This window comes from Diabrotica virgifera, chromosome 7 (assembly GCF_917563875.1).
Source record: "Diabrotica virgifera virgifera chromosome 7, PGI_DIABVI_V3a".
In the NCBI taxonomy this organism is placed as follows: Eukaryota; Metazoa; Arthropoda; class Insecta; order Coleoptera; family Chrysomelidae; genus Diabrotica; species Diabrotica virgifera.
Genome location: NC_065449.1, coordinates 85811371 through 85827414, shown reverse-complemented (window position 1 = coordinate 85827414; position 16044 = coordinate 85811371). Strand labels below are relative to the sequence as shown.

Here is a 16044-nt window from a genome sequence, read left to right as displayed (position 1 = left end):
AAGTTTATTGCTGAAAATGTATTAATTGACGACCCACTTCAACAAATAATGTCAGAAATAATTTTTATTTTGCGTATTTCTTATTTTGCTAAGTTAAGGGTTAATCGGGACGCGTATTTACGTTTCCGTGTTCATTTCAAGACCGGGTAGTTTTGAAATCGGCACGTAAACGGCGGAGCATATCTGCTTTCAAACACGTGTGCATTTCAAGACGTTTAATTTTGAAATGCGCACTGGTTTGTAAAAGAACTTCGCGCCTAAAATTATCACAATTACGTGTTAAGTTATAACATTATTTTATTTTATTTGAACTGTTTATCACAAATAGCTCTTATCTGCAGAATAACAAATTATCATTCATTGGATCTGTGGAAATAAAACAATTTTGTTACCAAAGTTACCTTCTTTTTTTCTTTATAATTTTTCAAAAAACTCAAAGTAGTGCCAAAATATAATGTCAAACTAAACTAAACTTATGTGCATAGAAATCGGCCCACCTAAAAATTTGGTCATTTTTGAAGTCTCGTATTTCCTAAACCTGTTGGCTGATTTAAGTGATTTTTCTAATATGTTATAGCCGTATTCTTCAACAATATTGCTGTAAAAATATTATTGTTAAACAGGTAAGTGTTATTTTATACCGGGTGTAACAATGATAGTGTGTTTTTTCCTCAAAGTTCGGAACACCCTGTGGAATATTCTAGCATATGTAAAATATTGAAATTAAAACTCAACTGTAGCCTTAGGGTTTCTTAACATTTTGCTTTTTGATTCATTCGCTTATGTTGGATAATAAAAAAGTTAGGTATTTTAACAACTAGCAACGTTCTTCATCCATACAGGGTGTTTCTAAATAAGTGCGACAAACTTTAAGGGGTAATTCTGCATTAAAAAATAATGATCGTTAGGTTTATAATCATATGTTCGCATATGCTTCGTTTCATAAATACGGGATGTTGAATTTGTTCGTACAATCTGACGATTTATTTATTGCTCTAAAACCGCATGAGATATACAAATGAAATTGGGTAGGTTTTAAGAGGTAATTATTGCGCATTTTTTGGCTTTCAGCTGAGAATTTTATATTCACCATTGGCGTGCACACAAGTAATATGACCGGGTAATATGACCCGTATGCACGCCAATGGTGAATATAAAATTCTTAATTGTATGTCAAATATGCGCAATTACTACCTCTTAAATCCCACCAAATTTCATTTGCATATCTCAACCGGTTTTAGAGCAGTAAATAAATCGTCAGTTTGTAAAAAAAATCGACATCCCGTATCTCGAAAACGAAGCATTTGCGGACATATGTTTATAAATGAAACGGTCATTTTTTTCATGCAGAATTTCCTCTTAAAGTTTGTCGCACTTATTTTGAAACACCCTGTATTGATGAAGAACGTTGCTAGTTGTTAAAATACCTAACTTTTTTATTATCCAACATAAGCGAATGAATAAAAAAGCAGAATGTTAATAAAGCCTAAGGCTACAGTTGAGTTTTAATTTCAATATTTTATATACGCTAAAATATTCCACAGGGTGTTCCGAACTTTGAGGAAAAAACACACTATCATTGTTACACCCGGTATAAAATAACAGTTACCTGTTTAACAATAATAGTTTTACAGCAATATTGTTGAAGAATAAGGCAATAACATATTAAAAAAATCACTTGCATCGGCTAATAGTCCAAGTAATGAAGCTTAAAATAGAACAAAACCTCGCAATTTTTACAGAATGAATAGATTTGCTTGAAAATTTGAGAATAAGTAGTGGATAGTCCAAGGATCAAAATATATATGAGGCCGAAAGGCGCTTTTATCATGGGGGTGGTTACCACCCCATCTGGGGGTGGAAATTTTTAATTATATTTTGACCACAAAAGTTGGTAAAAACATTCATTCTAACCAAAAAACGTTCTATATATTTTTGTGATAAAATTAATAGTTTTCGATTTATTCGCTATCGAAAGTGTTAGTTTTATATCAAAAAAATCAATGTTTTTAATAAGTTTTCTGCTAATAACTCCAAAAGTTTTCGTTTTATCAAAACAACTTTACTTAACAAAAATGTAGCTTTTGAAAAAATAAACGAAACCGTTTTTTTAATTTTCTTTATGACCAATAGTAATCGAGCTATACTTTATTATATGTTAGCTCTTCTTCGTCAAATGCTAAATATTGTAGTTTCAAAGTCAAAAGACGGTAAAACTATACATTTTTCGAGGATAACTTGTTGAAACTGATTTAAAGTATTTAAAAACATCTATCTATAGAAATAGCAACAAAGTCTCTAGCTCAAAAATTAAATGACTTATAATGAAAAGAATGTCAGTCCCTATTTTTTTCAGCGAAAAAGTGATTAGAAGCAACCGCCCTAATCACCACCCTAATTAAAATTAGTCATTGACCTTATTTGGTCTTCTTTACTTATGTAATATTAATAGGTTCTAGAAGTTTGACCGGCCTAGAATGATTGGTTTTTAAAAAAATGGAGTTAAAAGCGAATAACGAATTTTTGTAGTTTGGAAAAAAATGGCTTTTTCTTCAAAATAGAAAGATTAGCATCAGAGATACGAAAAAATATTTAATAATGAAATTGTAGCTTATTTAATTCCCAAGAGCCTGGTTTGCAAAATTTTTTTCTACGTCGAAAATTCATTGAACTATTGACAATTAAAACTTGTAATAACATGCAAAAACCATCTTTACCAACCCTTTCAAAGTCACCTCTTTTTGCGACTGAGGATTTTTAAAAGATTTATTAATAATATGCTTATAGATCTTGTAAAAACCTACAAAATTCTTTTTTACCAAACTTTCTAAGATAAAAAATAAAAAAGTTACGGTTAAAAAATCAATATATTTTTTTGAAAAAAAAGGAGAAATCCAATTGGAAGCATAATAATGTGAGTTAGGGGTGTTTTTAGTAATTGGTCTTATTTATTCTTCTTTATTTATGTATTGTTAATAGATTCTAGAAGTTTGAGTGGCTTAAAATGATTAGTTTTTACAAAACTAGAGTTAAAAGCAAATAATGAATTTTTGTAGTTTGGTAAAAAATGCCATTTTCTTCAAAATAGAAAGATTAGCATCAGAGATACGAAAAAATGTTTAAATATGAAATTGTAGGTTATTTAATTCCCAAGAACTTGGTTTGAAAAAAATTTTCTACGACAAAAATTGAGTGAATCGTAAATGAGTACAATTGGTAAAACATTGATTTTTTCTATATAAAACTAACACTTTCGATAGCGAATAAATCGAAAACTATTAATTTAAACAAAAAATTGTATAGAACATTTTTTGCTTAGAATCAACGTTTTTATCAAGTTTTGCGGCCAAAATATAATAAAAAATTTCCACCCCCGAGATGGGGTGGTAACCACCCCCATGGTAAAAGCGCCTTTCGGCATGATATAGATTTTGATCCTTGGACTATCTACTACTTATTCTCAAATTTTCAAGCAAATCGATTCATTCTGTAAAAATTGCGAGGTGAAAAGCTTCGGTTCCTGGACTATAACAAGTTTAGGAAATACGAGACTTCAAAAATGACCAAATTTTTAGGTGGGCCGATTTCTTTGCACGTAAGTTTATTACGATACGTATGCATTTTGTAGTAATGCACAACAATATAGGTATTAAAAGTGTTAATTTATATTAAAAACATATTTTAGTTACAGCTAAACAATTATTGTTTAGCAAACATATTTTTAGCTATTTTTAAAGCTATTTTTAAGGAAGCAATATCAGAGGAAGAACAGGGTATATCAATAAACGGAAAATTCTTGAAAAACATAAGATTCGCAGACTACACCGCTATTTTTACAGACAGTTTAGAAGCACTGCAACTAGTAGTACCTAAATAGATTACATCAAGTCAGTATAAAATATGGACTACGAATGAACGTTAAGAAAACCAAGTTCATGATTAATTCTAAGCAACATACGATAGGAAGGCTAGATATCGAGGGAAAACAAGTAGAAAGAGTGAATAACTACAAATATCTGGGAACCTGGGTAACAGAAAACAACGACCAAGGTAGAAAAATCAGGACACGAATCGAAATTGCAAGAAAAGCATTTATAAAAATGAAAAAAATGTTTGTTAATCGAGACCTTTCTCTACAGCTGAGAATAAGAGCCTTAAAATGCTACCTGTTCTCGACTTTTTTTGTATGGAATGGAAAGATGGACACTGAAAGTAGACAACATAAAGAAGTTGGAAGCATTTGAGATATGGTGCAATAGAAGGATTTTGAAAATACCATGGATCCAACGAGTTACGAATGCACCTTAAATAATTTACTTAAACTTAAATACACAACACGACCCTCAAAGCTAAGTTGATAAACAGCACGTGCAACGAATAATAGACCTATTAGTTCTATGCACTTGTTTGTAGAATTCCAACGCCACATGTTTCGGTACAAACCCGTGCACATTTCGTGGGTTGGCGCTTTCAAATCAACACCTTTTTGGAACTAGATATGTATCACCGTTTCGGTGTCCGTTTCAAAACCGCAATGTCTTGAAATGAACACGCAAACGGAAATACGCAATCGGGACACACCGGCCCTAAAGCGTAAAATTGTAAAGGCTTCAAGCCGATATTAGAGGATACTTTCAGGGAACATTACAAAACCCTACCCGATATCCTAGACAACCATCTTAGTCAACTGAAGTCTGCCAAGTGAAGAAGTTTCCCGGAAAGTATCCTCTAACATCGTTGAGTATATTGAATTCAATGTATATTGAATTCTACATACATATAACCACTGTTTGGTTTCGGGGCTATTTTGCAAGTACCTGAGTTCACTGATGATGGACTGATAAGTCCGAAAACGTTCGTTCTGAACAAAACGCTACTACTTACTAAGGAATTTTTTACTTCATCGAGTTTTTTTAAATGTGTTTACCTCTCGAATAATAACGAGCAAGAATAATTTGTTAACAATATTTCCAAATTAAAACTGTTAGGGCTTTATTTCAGCAAATACATTCTTTTAAATTTCTTTGAAATGAAAAAAATTTTCTTATAATTTCGTTAAGAAAATCTGGCAACATGGCCAGGAACAAATAATAATGGCCATTTATGTTTTGGCGGTAGTGCGGTAGAGACATCACACACGTGCCATTCCATCCATTCCAATATTTTATAAAAAATGAAGTATATTTTAGTAACGGGAGGTGTTATTAGTGGTGTAGGGAAAGGTGTTATATCTAGTTCATTTGGAGCTATATTAAAATGTTGTGGGATTGAAGTGACATCCATAAAAATCGACCCTTACATCAATTTGGATGCTGGAACATTTTCACCTTATGAACATGGTAAACATCCTTGTGATAAATTACTTTTGAATAAATTATGCCTTTTTAGTTTTTATTTTCAAACAATTGAATTTTTGCGCATTATAGTCAATGTTATGCTACAAAAACAAAAAAATTTACATTTTAATTTTATTACTTGTTTTTCTTTTGTCACATAGGCCTTAGCCGATGTTTACAAATATAATAAGTATTTACAAAGGATAGCTAGAAACTACATATTGATAATAATACTGATATGCTTCTTGTGTATTTTCTATTCATCCTGTAAACATTGTATGCTAGTGCACTTTAGACTCACTAAATCAAACAAGGACTATAAGGACCTTTAACACTCGATCGACGACGTCTAAATACAGTAGAACCCCGCTAATCCAACGTTCGGCAAATCCGAACCAACAGAAAGTGAAAAAAAATTTAAAAATTCAAGACAAAAACTTAAAAACATTTTTATTATACAGAGTAAAACCAAAAAAAATTAATAATATAGGATTAACAGAACTTTGACATTTAAAATTTCTTCAAAATAAATAAATACTTTATATTATGTAGTGCTTATAAAGGTTAAATACTAACTTACTTCAGTTCTCTTGCAGTCATCTTGAGTCCAAAAATATTGTCCACACTCTTTCGTGAATGATTTGCAACTCAAAATCAACGACAACGAAAGCTTTGAATTATTATTTTGGGATAACTTTCGGATAATCCGAACTTTTTGGATTTGCCAGGTTCTACTGTAGTAACAAAACCGCACGATGGTGATCTACTGGAAACAAAAATATCACTATATTTTTATTTTCTTTTAATTAGTATTTTTGAGCCAAAATATTTTTATTTGTATTTATAAGGTATTTTCTTCCTCCTGATGGACATATTTTGTTTGTTTATGCCTACCTTGTGTTAACATAATGGCTGCCGTGAGAGACAAATGTTGTGTCTCATGTTGTTGTTGATAACAGCCTCATGACACACCGTAGTTGTGTCAAAAGTATAGAAACGGGAGACTCGTTGGCCATAGGGACCCACTTTTTTTTTAACATGACAGCCAACGTGTTAAATTAAAATAGGTCAAAAATAAGTGATATAATATGTATTTGACATAATTGACGGCTTACCACACTTTTACACTCACATTATGCGAAATGAATCCAGAGATGCCCTCCTGTAAGACATTCTGCAAGGAAAGATATTTGGAAAGTGAGGTCCAATATGAAGAAGAACATCCTGGTTAACACCTTGGCTGTGTTACGGGACAAATATACCTCATACTACACTAACGGTTGTGGTCCAGCTATCTTTGTCTGTCATACGAGGGTGAGCGTATCTACCAAGAGGTGGGAGTACTGGAAAAATACAGACACAGCGTAACAGCGGCAGTAGCCATCATATCGTAGGCATACTGGGAAAATCCACTAACTCCGTTTTTTTCAATTTTATTTATTTATTTATTTATTTATTTATTTATATATATTTACGAGCAAAGCTCATTACAATAAAACATTACAGAAGATATGAAGAACTAACAAAATATTACAAATATACGTAAAATACAATAAGATACAATAAACACTACGACAATAAAGCAAGTCAAAAAGTAAAAATAACAGGTAAAGATATATAATCACAAGTTTAAAATATTCAAGAACATAAAACTAGAGGGCGCAATCCTTTAGCGTTTTTAAAAATCGCGAACTATCCGCAAAGAAATCCACACAATTGGAGCAAGCATTTGCCTGTCTAGAAACCCTCGAGATGAAAGAATTTGCAGTGAAGTTAGTTCTGCTGATGGGAGTATGAAACGTAGATCTTGAACGTGTGATTCTGGAGGGAATATGTAAACCTACTTCCTCCAGGAGCTCAGGGCAGTCGTGAATTGAATTTATAATATTATACAACATGTACATGTCCTTCTTTTTCCGTCTGCTTGATAAGGTGTCAATGTTAAGTTCTAGTTCAAGATCCATATAATTCCAGTCTCTACGGTTTGTTTTGAATGCGACGAACCTAAGGAATAGGTGCTGGATCCTTTCAATCTTACAGTTGTATGTCTCATAGGCGGGTGACCAGACGCAAGATGCATATTCCACGATTGGCCTCACCATTGCACAGTACAACAGTTTAAACGATCTCAACTGCTTAAAGTCTTGGGAGCATCTTTTAATAAAACCTAACAGTTGAAGCGATTTTGAGATGATATTGCTTATATGAATATTGAACGATAGTCCAGAGTCAAGTGTAACTCCAAGATCTTTTATGGATGTGACTGTTGTGATATTTATATCACCTATTTTGTATGTGAAAGAGATAGGACTTTTCGAACGCGTGAATGAAATGTGAAAACATTTGCAGGAGTTGAGAACCATGTCATTGTTGCTGCACCATGTCATTGTTGCTGCACCATTCATTCAACCGATTCAAATCGGACTGAAGCCTTAAACAGTCGAGTGGATTCCTAATGTGGCAGTAAAACTTAACATCGTCAGCAAATAAAAGAAATTTCGCATATTGGAAACAGTCTTTTATATCGTTAATAAAAACATTAAACAACAAAGGTCCAAGATGAGATCCCTGCGGTACGCCCGAAGGGACAACTATTTCTTAGGAAAAATAGCTGTAGAGCTTGACGATTTGTTTTCTGTCCAGAAGATATTCCCTAAGCCACAGCAGAAGTGAACCATGTATCCCTAATCGCTGCAATTTTTCTAATAGAATATTGTGATTAACTCTGTCGAAAGCCTTAGAGAAGTCGGTGTACAGGGCGTCCACCTGTAGTCCTTTGTCCAAGGCGTTCAGTAAGAAGTTAGTATATGTCAGCAAATTGAGTTCAGTTGACTTATGGCGCCTGAAACCAAACTGCTGTTCCAAAAGAACACCGTTCAAGGAGGGTGTAAGGAAATCGCAGACAAGTGATTCGAATAGTTTAGGAATAGAGTTTAGGATACTAATAGGTCTATAGTTGGACACAAGACTTTTGTCACCTGTTTTGTGTAAGGGCAATAGGAAACTGGTCTTCCAAACATTTGGAAAGCTTCCACTAGCTAAAGACTTGTTAAAGATGAGAAATAATGGCCGAGCCAAATTAAATGCACAGTACTTGAGCAAGCTTGATGGGATGCCATCAGGTCCCGGGCCTTTAGAAGGATTGAGGTTACACAATTTAGAGTAAATGTCAGAGATGGATAGTTTACATGATGATATGTTTAAGGGTGAAGAAGTGATGTCTTCGGGGAAATCAACAACAACAGAGGAGTAAACTGATGAAAAGAAATCAGCAAATAAATTCGCAATATCTTTACCAGATGAACTAGTTTTACCGTTGTGAGATAACTCAGAAGGAATTCCATTTGATTTTCTTTTGTTATTGATAAAAGACCAAAACTTATTCAGACCGCCGGGAAGAGAGTTTTCAGTAGACAATGTAAAGTTTAAATTTGGCAAGTATCTGGGACTGAGATCGGAGCTCTGAGAACTGTTTGTAAAGGTAACTGGTTTTTGGCAGCTTGGACTCTTTAAGTCTCCTGTGTGCTGTCTTCTTTCTAATAATACACGATTTTAGTTCCGAAGAGTACCAGATAGGAAATTTTCTAGAAGAGAATTTTTTAACAGGAACATAGATGTCAATAGCTGAGTACAGAATATCATATAAAATGTTAACCATTTCATCGACTGAACATCCAATCATTAAAGTATCCCAGTTGACACAATCGAGATAGCCTTTAATTAGAGAAAAGTTTGCTGATTTAAAGTCATGATAGTAACCCTCTGGTAAAAGTCCCTCATTATATCTGGTAGTTATGGGTAGTTCAAACACCAGTGGGGGATGATATTGGTCAGGAGAGATTAAAATGTCTGTAGGTTCAACAACGGCGATATCTTTATTTTGGACCAGTATCAAATCTAATAAAGAATTAGAGGTATTTGGGCAAACGTTAATCTGGTATAGATTATGCAGACAGGATAGATTTGAGGTAATCTCAATGGATGTTCTTTCGTTAGGAGTAGCAAGGTGATTAAATGTGGCTGGAACTGAAATTGTCATGGGACCACGATGCATTAGGCAGATTAAAGTCACCCAAAAGGCATAGTTGGGATGGATTGAAATTGTTGACTGTGTTGTCAACATTGTCATTGAAGATGGAAAATTTCTCAGAGTCACTTTTTGGGGGAAAATATGCAGTGCCGAGAATAATGGTTTCGTTACCATTGATAATGGCTACAAACAGTTGCTCGATATCAAGTGAAGATGGCAAATGCTTACTATTCAATTGCTTGGATACGGCAATAAGAACAATTTTGACATTTTAATACCATTAAATCCACAAATATCAATATGTTAACAGGAAAAATTGTACATCTCCAAATTCGTCATCCAGCTTGCTTATCTGTACATTCAATGACAGTGAAAATCAACTAACTCCATCTTTTAAGTTTTCATGAATAAAATAATGTTTTTCCAAATATTTTTATGTACATATATGTGCACACCACCTGTGGTTAACATCCTTCAAAATCATATTAGTCTGGGCTGATTATCGGAGAATAGGCCATTTTTGGGAAAAGTTATTTACCAGCAATTTTATTGCTGGAATCGAATCTTATTATTGTATGTATTAATAATATAGATATGCAAAGTCCGCAGATAGTGTGCTACTTTTTTTATAAACAAAATGGCGCCTGAAAATCGTGTTTTGTTCAATTTTTGCTCTATAATTCCAAAGATTTTAACTTTAGACCAAAAACACCCAAATAAAAATTAACCGCAATTAAATTATGCATAGACGTGTTTTTCCTGGTGGACAGTTTCTTAGGTTTGTATTCTTTGTGAATACACTTCTCACAGCATCCTATCTCACGATAGAATCCATGCATAACCAAGGACCTATTTCTTCAGTAGTTGCAATGCCCTCTTTTAGAGCGAGGCCCCCCGTTACATTGCGACGTCACATTAGGAGGATGGAAAAGATGGAAGAAATACTTTGAAGAAATATATGCTAAACATGAAATAACACAAGTCATAGAAGATGAAGTTGAATCACTGGAGCTAGAGGTAAATATTGGAGAAATTACTTTTATTAGGTCTTTATTTATAGAGCTCAATAGGCCTTGAACTAAAGGAGAAATTTTAAGGGAAGAAATTGGAAACACACTAAAACTTCCAAAAAATGGCAAACCCGCAGGAATCAACAATATACCCATTGACCTAATAAAGGCAGACACTGAGCAACCATTAGAAATGTTACATAAACTTTTGAACAAAATATAGACCAATGAAGATTTACCAAAGGAGGGGAAGGAGGGAAGAACAAAAAAATATCAGTATCAACAATTTACAAATCTCTGCTGGTAAACAAATTATCAAAAAACATCCAGTGACTTGCATGTTCATCAATGCAATCTAACATATATCAAGTACTACTCTTGATCCTAAGGTCAAATCTTCACCATCATTTTTAGCAATTGCTTTGCCAGTGTAAAAGTCAAAATTCTAACAATATTCACTACTTTGACAGAGTTCAACATTTGTATTTCTCCCAAATATGATTAAGTACAAAACTTTTTATGCAAATCGCAATAAACAAATGTATAATTAAAAAAACTCCAATGATTGCAGATTCAGATATAACTGAATACTAAAATTGTTACATATTTTGATATCACTAAGTACCAGCGTCCTACTTCTAGGACAGTAAAACAAACTTTATAGTTACTATTCAGCAATGTATTTTTACGATATTTATTTTTATGACTATCCGATGTAATAAACCTTACTCAACAATAATAACCCATTGAAAGACAAGAAAGAAAGTTCCCAAATGAAATTGTTATTATTAAATGTGTCAATCTAGACAAGGTCAAGAAATTTGTCCAATGTTTATGATTTTTTTACTGAATGGGTGTTAGTAATATAATTAAACAAAATTTATAAATCAGTTTAATACATCATAAAATGTACAGGGTAAATTTTTCTTACAATTTAGTTAGTGCCTATTGGGACTGTGCAAGTTCGGCAAAGCGACACCTATTTCTATGCTCTGCAACTTTATTCGCACTTTTAATTATATTGGCCAATTATATTAGTCCTGGTTACTGGATAATTGTCAAGGCCATAGCCCAAAAAATAATAAGAAGAAAAAATAAGATTCAGGTTATGTTATTAAAACGTAAACAGTTGTATGTAGTAAATAAAATTAGTTATTAAAATGCAGTAATGCAAGCAAAATACAATTAATTAAATTTACCTTTATATAATAATTGCATATCATATCAATATTGTGGAGCAACAAATAATTTTTCTTCTTCAATGACAATAGATAGGAAATGTACGTCAATTTGACCATTTCAATTGACAATATGAATTCTTTAAGAAAGTTGCAATATTTCTCCGCTATTCGCACACGATCGTTTCACGTGTCCCTTCCAACTACTTGCATGCTGTTACTTCCAAGTACTCCAGCGAATATATAGGATGCTGGCCTATAATGGGTTTTAAACTCTTCTACGAAGTATACAAACCCAAAATGGAACATACAGGTGAAGTAACAGAAGAAATAGATGTAGAAAGTGAAGTCAAACAGGGTTGTGTACTATCCCTACCCTATTTATTATTTTGATAGATTGGGTAATGAGAAAGGTAAGTGATGATCGAACAGGCTTCATATGGAACTCATTTAAACACTTAGATCTTGAATTTCTGGATGATATGCTTTTTCTCATGAGGATCTTTCAGTGCGTCACAGTTTTTCGATTTCTTTCTAACGCATTAAATTGTATGTGACAGAAAAAAACGCACGTCGGTGATTACATTTCGTCGGTGACATTTATAACATTTATTCTAGTTGTCAATAGATGGCGCTATAATCGAAAAAAAATTATTTGCTAATTATATAATATATCTACGAATATAATCTGTACAATTTATAAGACTATACAAATCAAAGAAAATGCCATTTTATAAATGCAATAAACTCAATTGATTTGTTTTTAAATTGCAAATAAAATGTGACAACTGTCAGATTTAACTAAAATGTCATGTTAGAATAAATGTCATAAATGTGTATTATCACGGACTTACCTTTTTTTCTATCATTTGTGGCGCACTGAAAAATCTCATGAAAAGAAGCATATCTGCTTTCTAACTGAACACCAAAATTATATGCAAACAAAATTTGACAAGTTGGTACAATACTATAACCCGATCAGACTCTGAATAAACACAAAGAAAACCAAATTCTTAAAAAATAATAAAATAATGATAAACAGTAAGGAAGCGGAACAAAAGTTTTGCTGAGGATGAACAAGGAATAAGCTTATAATAAAAGAACGGAAAACACAATATTTTGGTCACATTGTAAGAAATCAAAAGTATGAACTGCTCCAACATAAAAAGGCAAAATCCCAACTCAAGCCAAGACCCAACTCTTGGCTTAAAAACCTAGGACAATGGACGAATATGACCTCCATAGAACTATTCAGGGCGGCTGCAAATAGGATTAAATGGGCAAATGTAATGGCCAACAATCTTTAATAATAAGGCACCGTAAGAAGAAGAAGCAGGAAGCGGAAGAAATAGACAAGTTCACATATTTGGGTGGAACGGAACGGGAGGTGTAAAAGATATATACGAGTACAGATGAGAATAATAAAGGCTCAACATGCATGAAATGCAGTTCCATAGAACTCTTTAGAGCAGCGGAAGATAGAGTAAAGATAGTTATGATGATATCCAACCTCCGATTAGGAGACATCACTTAAAGAAGAAGAACATGCATTCAGTGCTTTAAATAGAATTTGGCAAAGAAACAAAATATCAAACAACAAAAACTATCTTTATCTAAATCTTTAATAATTGCATATACTACTTTAAGAAGACGAAACTACAACTAAAAAACTACAAATCATTATGAAAAATCCTGAAAATAATGTTGCTGCTCCAACAGAATAACTAATACAAAACTATGAGAAAGAACAAAGCAAAGTAGTGTAATATGCATTAGTCAATGAAAAAAAAAAAAAAATGGAAATGGACTGGTCCTACTTTGAGAAAAGATCAAAGCAACAGCGAGACAAGCACTTGAACCAGGGGAAAACAGAGAAAGACCAGACAACAGCTGGAAAAAAACTACAAGAGAACACAAAACAATTGGACTAAGATGGGGTCAAACAAATGAAACAAAGTCGGTTCATATTACCTTCACAAACCGTAAAGGTCACTGCCCGCCTGTATATATCAACAACCACCAACTAAAACAGCAAGCAACAGTCAAATACCTTGGAATGCATCTAGACCAAAGATTAAACTGGAGAACACACATTTTTATGAAGCGTAAACAACTTGGTCTCAAATTACACAATCTTTACTGGCTGATTGGTCACAAATCATCACTTTCGATGAAAAATAAAGTACTTGTCTACAAAGCAATTTTGAAGCCAATATGGACTTACGGGATCCAACTTTGGGGTACTGCATCAAACTCCAATATCGAAATCTTGGAGAGGTTCCAGTCGAAGGTTCTTCGAATAATCACAAATGCCCCATGGTATGTTGCAAATATTATTATTAGACGCGATCTAGAAATTTCAACAGTAAAAGAAGAAATTACCAACTTTGCACAGAAATACGAAGACAGACTGGCACAACATCCAAATGTACTAGCCAGAAACCTGATGAGCCAACCAGTCAGACGGAGACTTAGACGAAATACACCTAGTGATTTACCATCGCGATTTTAGTTATATGTGCCGTAATTCCCAGAGACAAACAATTTTATATCTATGTAAAATATTTGTAAAGAAAATGATTATTGAATCATTTTCTCCAAGTCACCTACACTAGTGGTCACAACATTTACTTATTGTAACTTGTTTTACAGATTGTAAATAAATTAGGACGTTAAATAATAAATTATGAAAAATCCTGAAAATAATGTTGCTGCTCCAACAGAATAACTAATACAAAACTATGAGAAAGAACAAAGCAAAGTAGTGTAATATGCATTAGTCAATGAAAAAAAAAAAAAAATGGAAATGGACTGGTCCTACTTTGAGAAAAGATCAAAGCAACAGCGAGACAAGCACTTGAACCAGGGGAAAACAGAGAAAGACCAGACAACAGCTGGAAAAAAACTACAAGAGAACACAAAACAATTGGACTAAGATGGGGTCAAGTCAAAAGCAGAGCAAAAAGTAGAAGAGAATGGAAGGAGGTAGTACACAGAGAGAAGAAACAAGACCCGACTAGTCAGCTATCTTACATTTTTGGCCAAGAAACGCATAAGCGCCCAATACTCCTCAAGGAGGGATAGACTAGAGGGAATATAAATGAAAACCCAGAGCCATTGTCCTTGATCATATGGATGATGGAAATACATGTTTGACGTAGGAAGCTGATGAATAGGGATGCTGGAGAGAAATTCTTGAGGAGGATATGACCCACACAGGGTTGTAAAGCCAGAATGATGATGATTATAAATAAAATCTAGTTTGATGAAGTGGTATTTCAAACATACACTACAAAGCTGACTTGAACTGTTATATTTAGCCACAAAGAAGCAGGTGTGGTTGAGCCATGCCTTTTATTTTACTTGCATTCTATTGAGTGGTGTTGCCAGCTAATTTTTTTTTCTCCAACTTAACAGTTCAACATTTTAATTATTGTAAACTAAAGCAATCAGTACCCTTATCACAATGTATCTTTATAAAAAGTTATTCTTTGTAGGTTTCTATTGTTTTATATTCTAGTTCATTTTGAACAAACATTAACTACTTGGTATAATTTGATCCTTCTGTTACATTTTTATTGAGAATTTTCTTCTTTTTTTGTTTAGGTGAAGTATATGTCCTTGATGATGGTGGAGAAGTAGATCTAGATTTAGGAAATTATGAACGTTTTTTGAATGTAACCCTACATAGAGAAAATAATATTACCACTGGAAAAATTTATAAGCATGTGATAGACAAGGAAAGACATGGTGATTATCTTGGAAAAACTGTTCAAGGTAAATTATTATTTTTTATATCATAGAAATTGAATTGTCTTGGAGACAGAAAAAATTCTCTAGAGGTCAAAATGTAGAATCCTTGTGACTATATATTGCCTGAACTTATTACAAATTTATAAAGACACAGACCGATAAATAACTGACAATGGGATTTAGTTCGCTTCGGAATACACCGCAGGCAGCTCTAAAGACACTGAAAAGTAGAAACCTAGATCAGCCGATGGTGGTGACCCCGAATCGAATTAAATCTAAAGCTGTGTTATTTTATAATAGTCGGACCGAACCCAAGCATTAGAGAATTAGGTGTATTTGTGTAGTGCGTCAGACGGCTCAGTGGGCAAAGGTGCACAATCAGCTCGATCGTCAAATCTAGCAGATATAACGATTGAGGTTCGAGCCCTAGCTTGGTCATTTGAAATTAATAAAAAAGGCCAACGTCATAGTAGAAAATTCTATATAAAATCTACGACTTGGTCTGGAATAAACAGGTGTCTGATCCGTCTATGGAGGAGCGGTACAGCAAGGGATCAGGGCTTGCGGCTTGGTGATGCTCCTCCATAGATCCCTACCGAAGGGCGTTGACGCTTAAAAACGGTGTAAATATACATTTTATAATAATCAGAGCGAACCCAAACGTTAGAGAATTAGATGTATTTAAGCTACAACTACCAACTTACTTGTTAATTCTTATGTAGTTATACTAAATTATG

General features: G+C 33.4%; 1 protein-coding gene across 1 annotated transcript in view; it reads left to right on the top strand.

Moving 5' to 3' along the window:
* The first annotated feature begins 5079 nt into the window (after nt 1–5079).
* The window catches only part of LOC126887706 (CTP synthase), a 54551-nt gene continuing 43586 nt past the window's right edge, over nt 5080–16044 (top strand). Inside the window, exons 1-2 of the mRNA XM_050655373.1 lie at nt 5080–5339; nt 15161–15331. Coding sequence (XP_050511330.1) covers nt 5174–5339; nt 15161–15331 — 337 coding nt within the window. The 5' untranslated portion in view covers nt 5080–5173. The remainder of the gene's footprint in view (nt 5340–15160; nt 15332–16044) is intronic.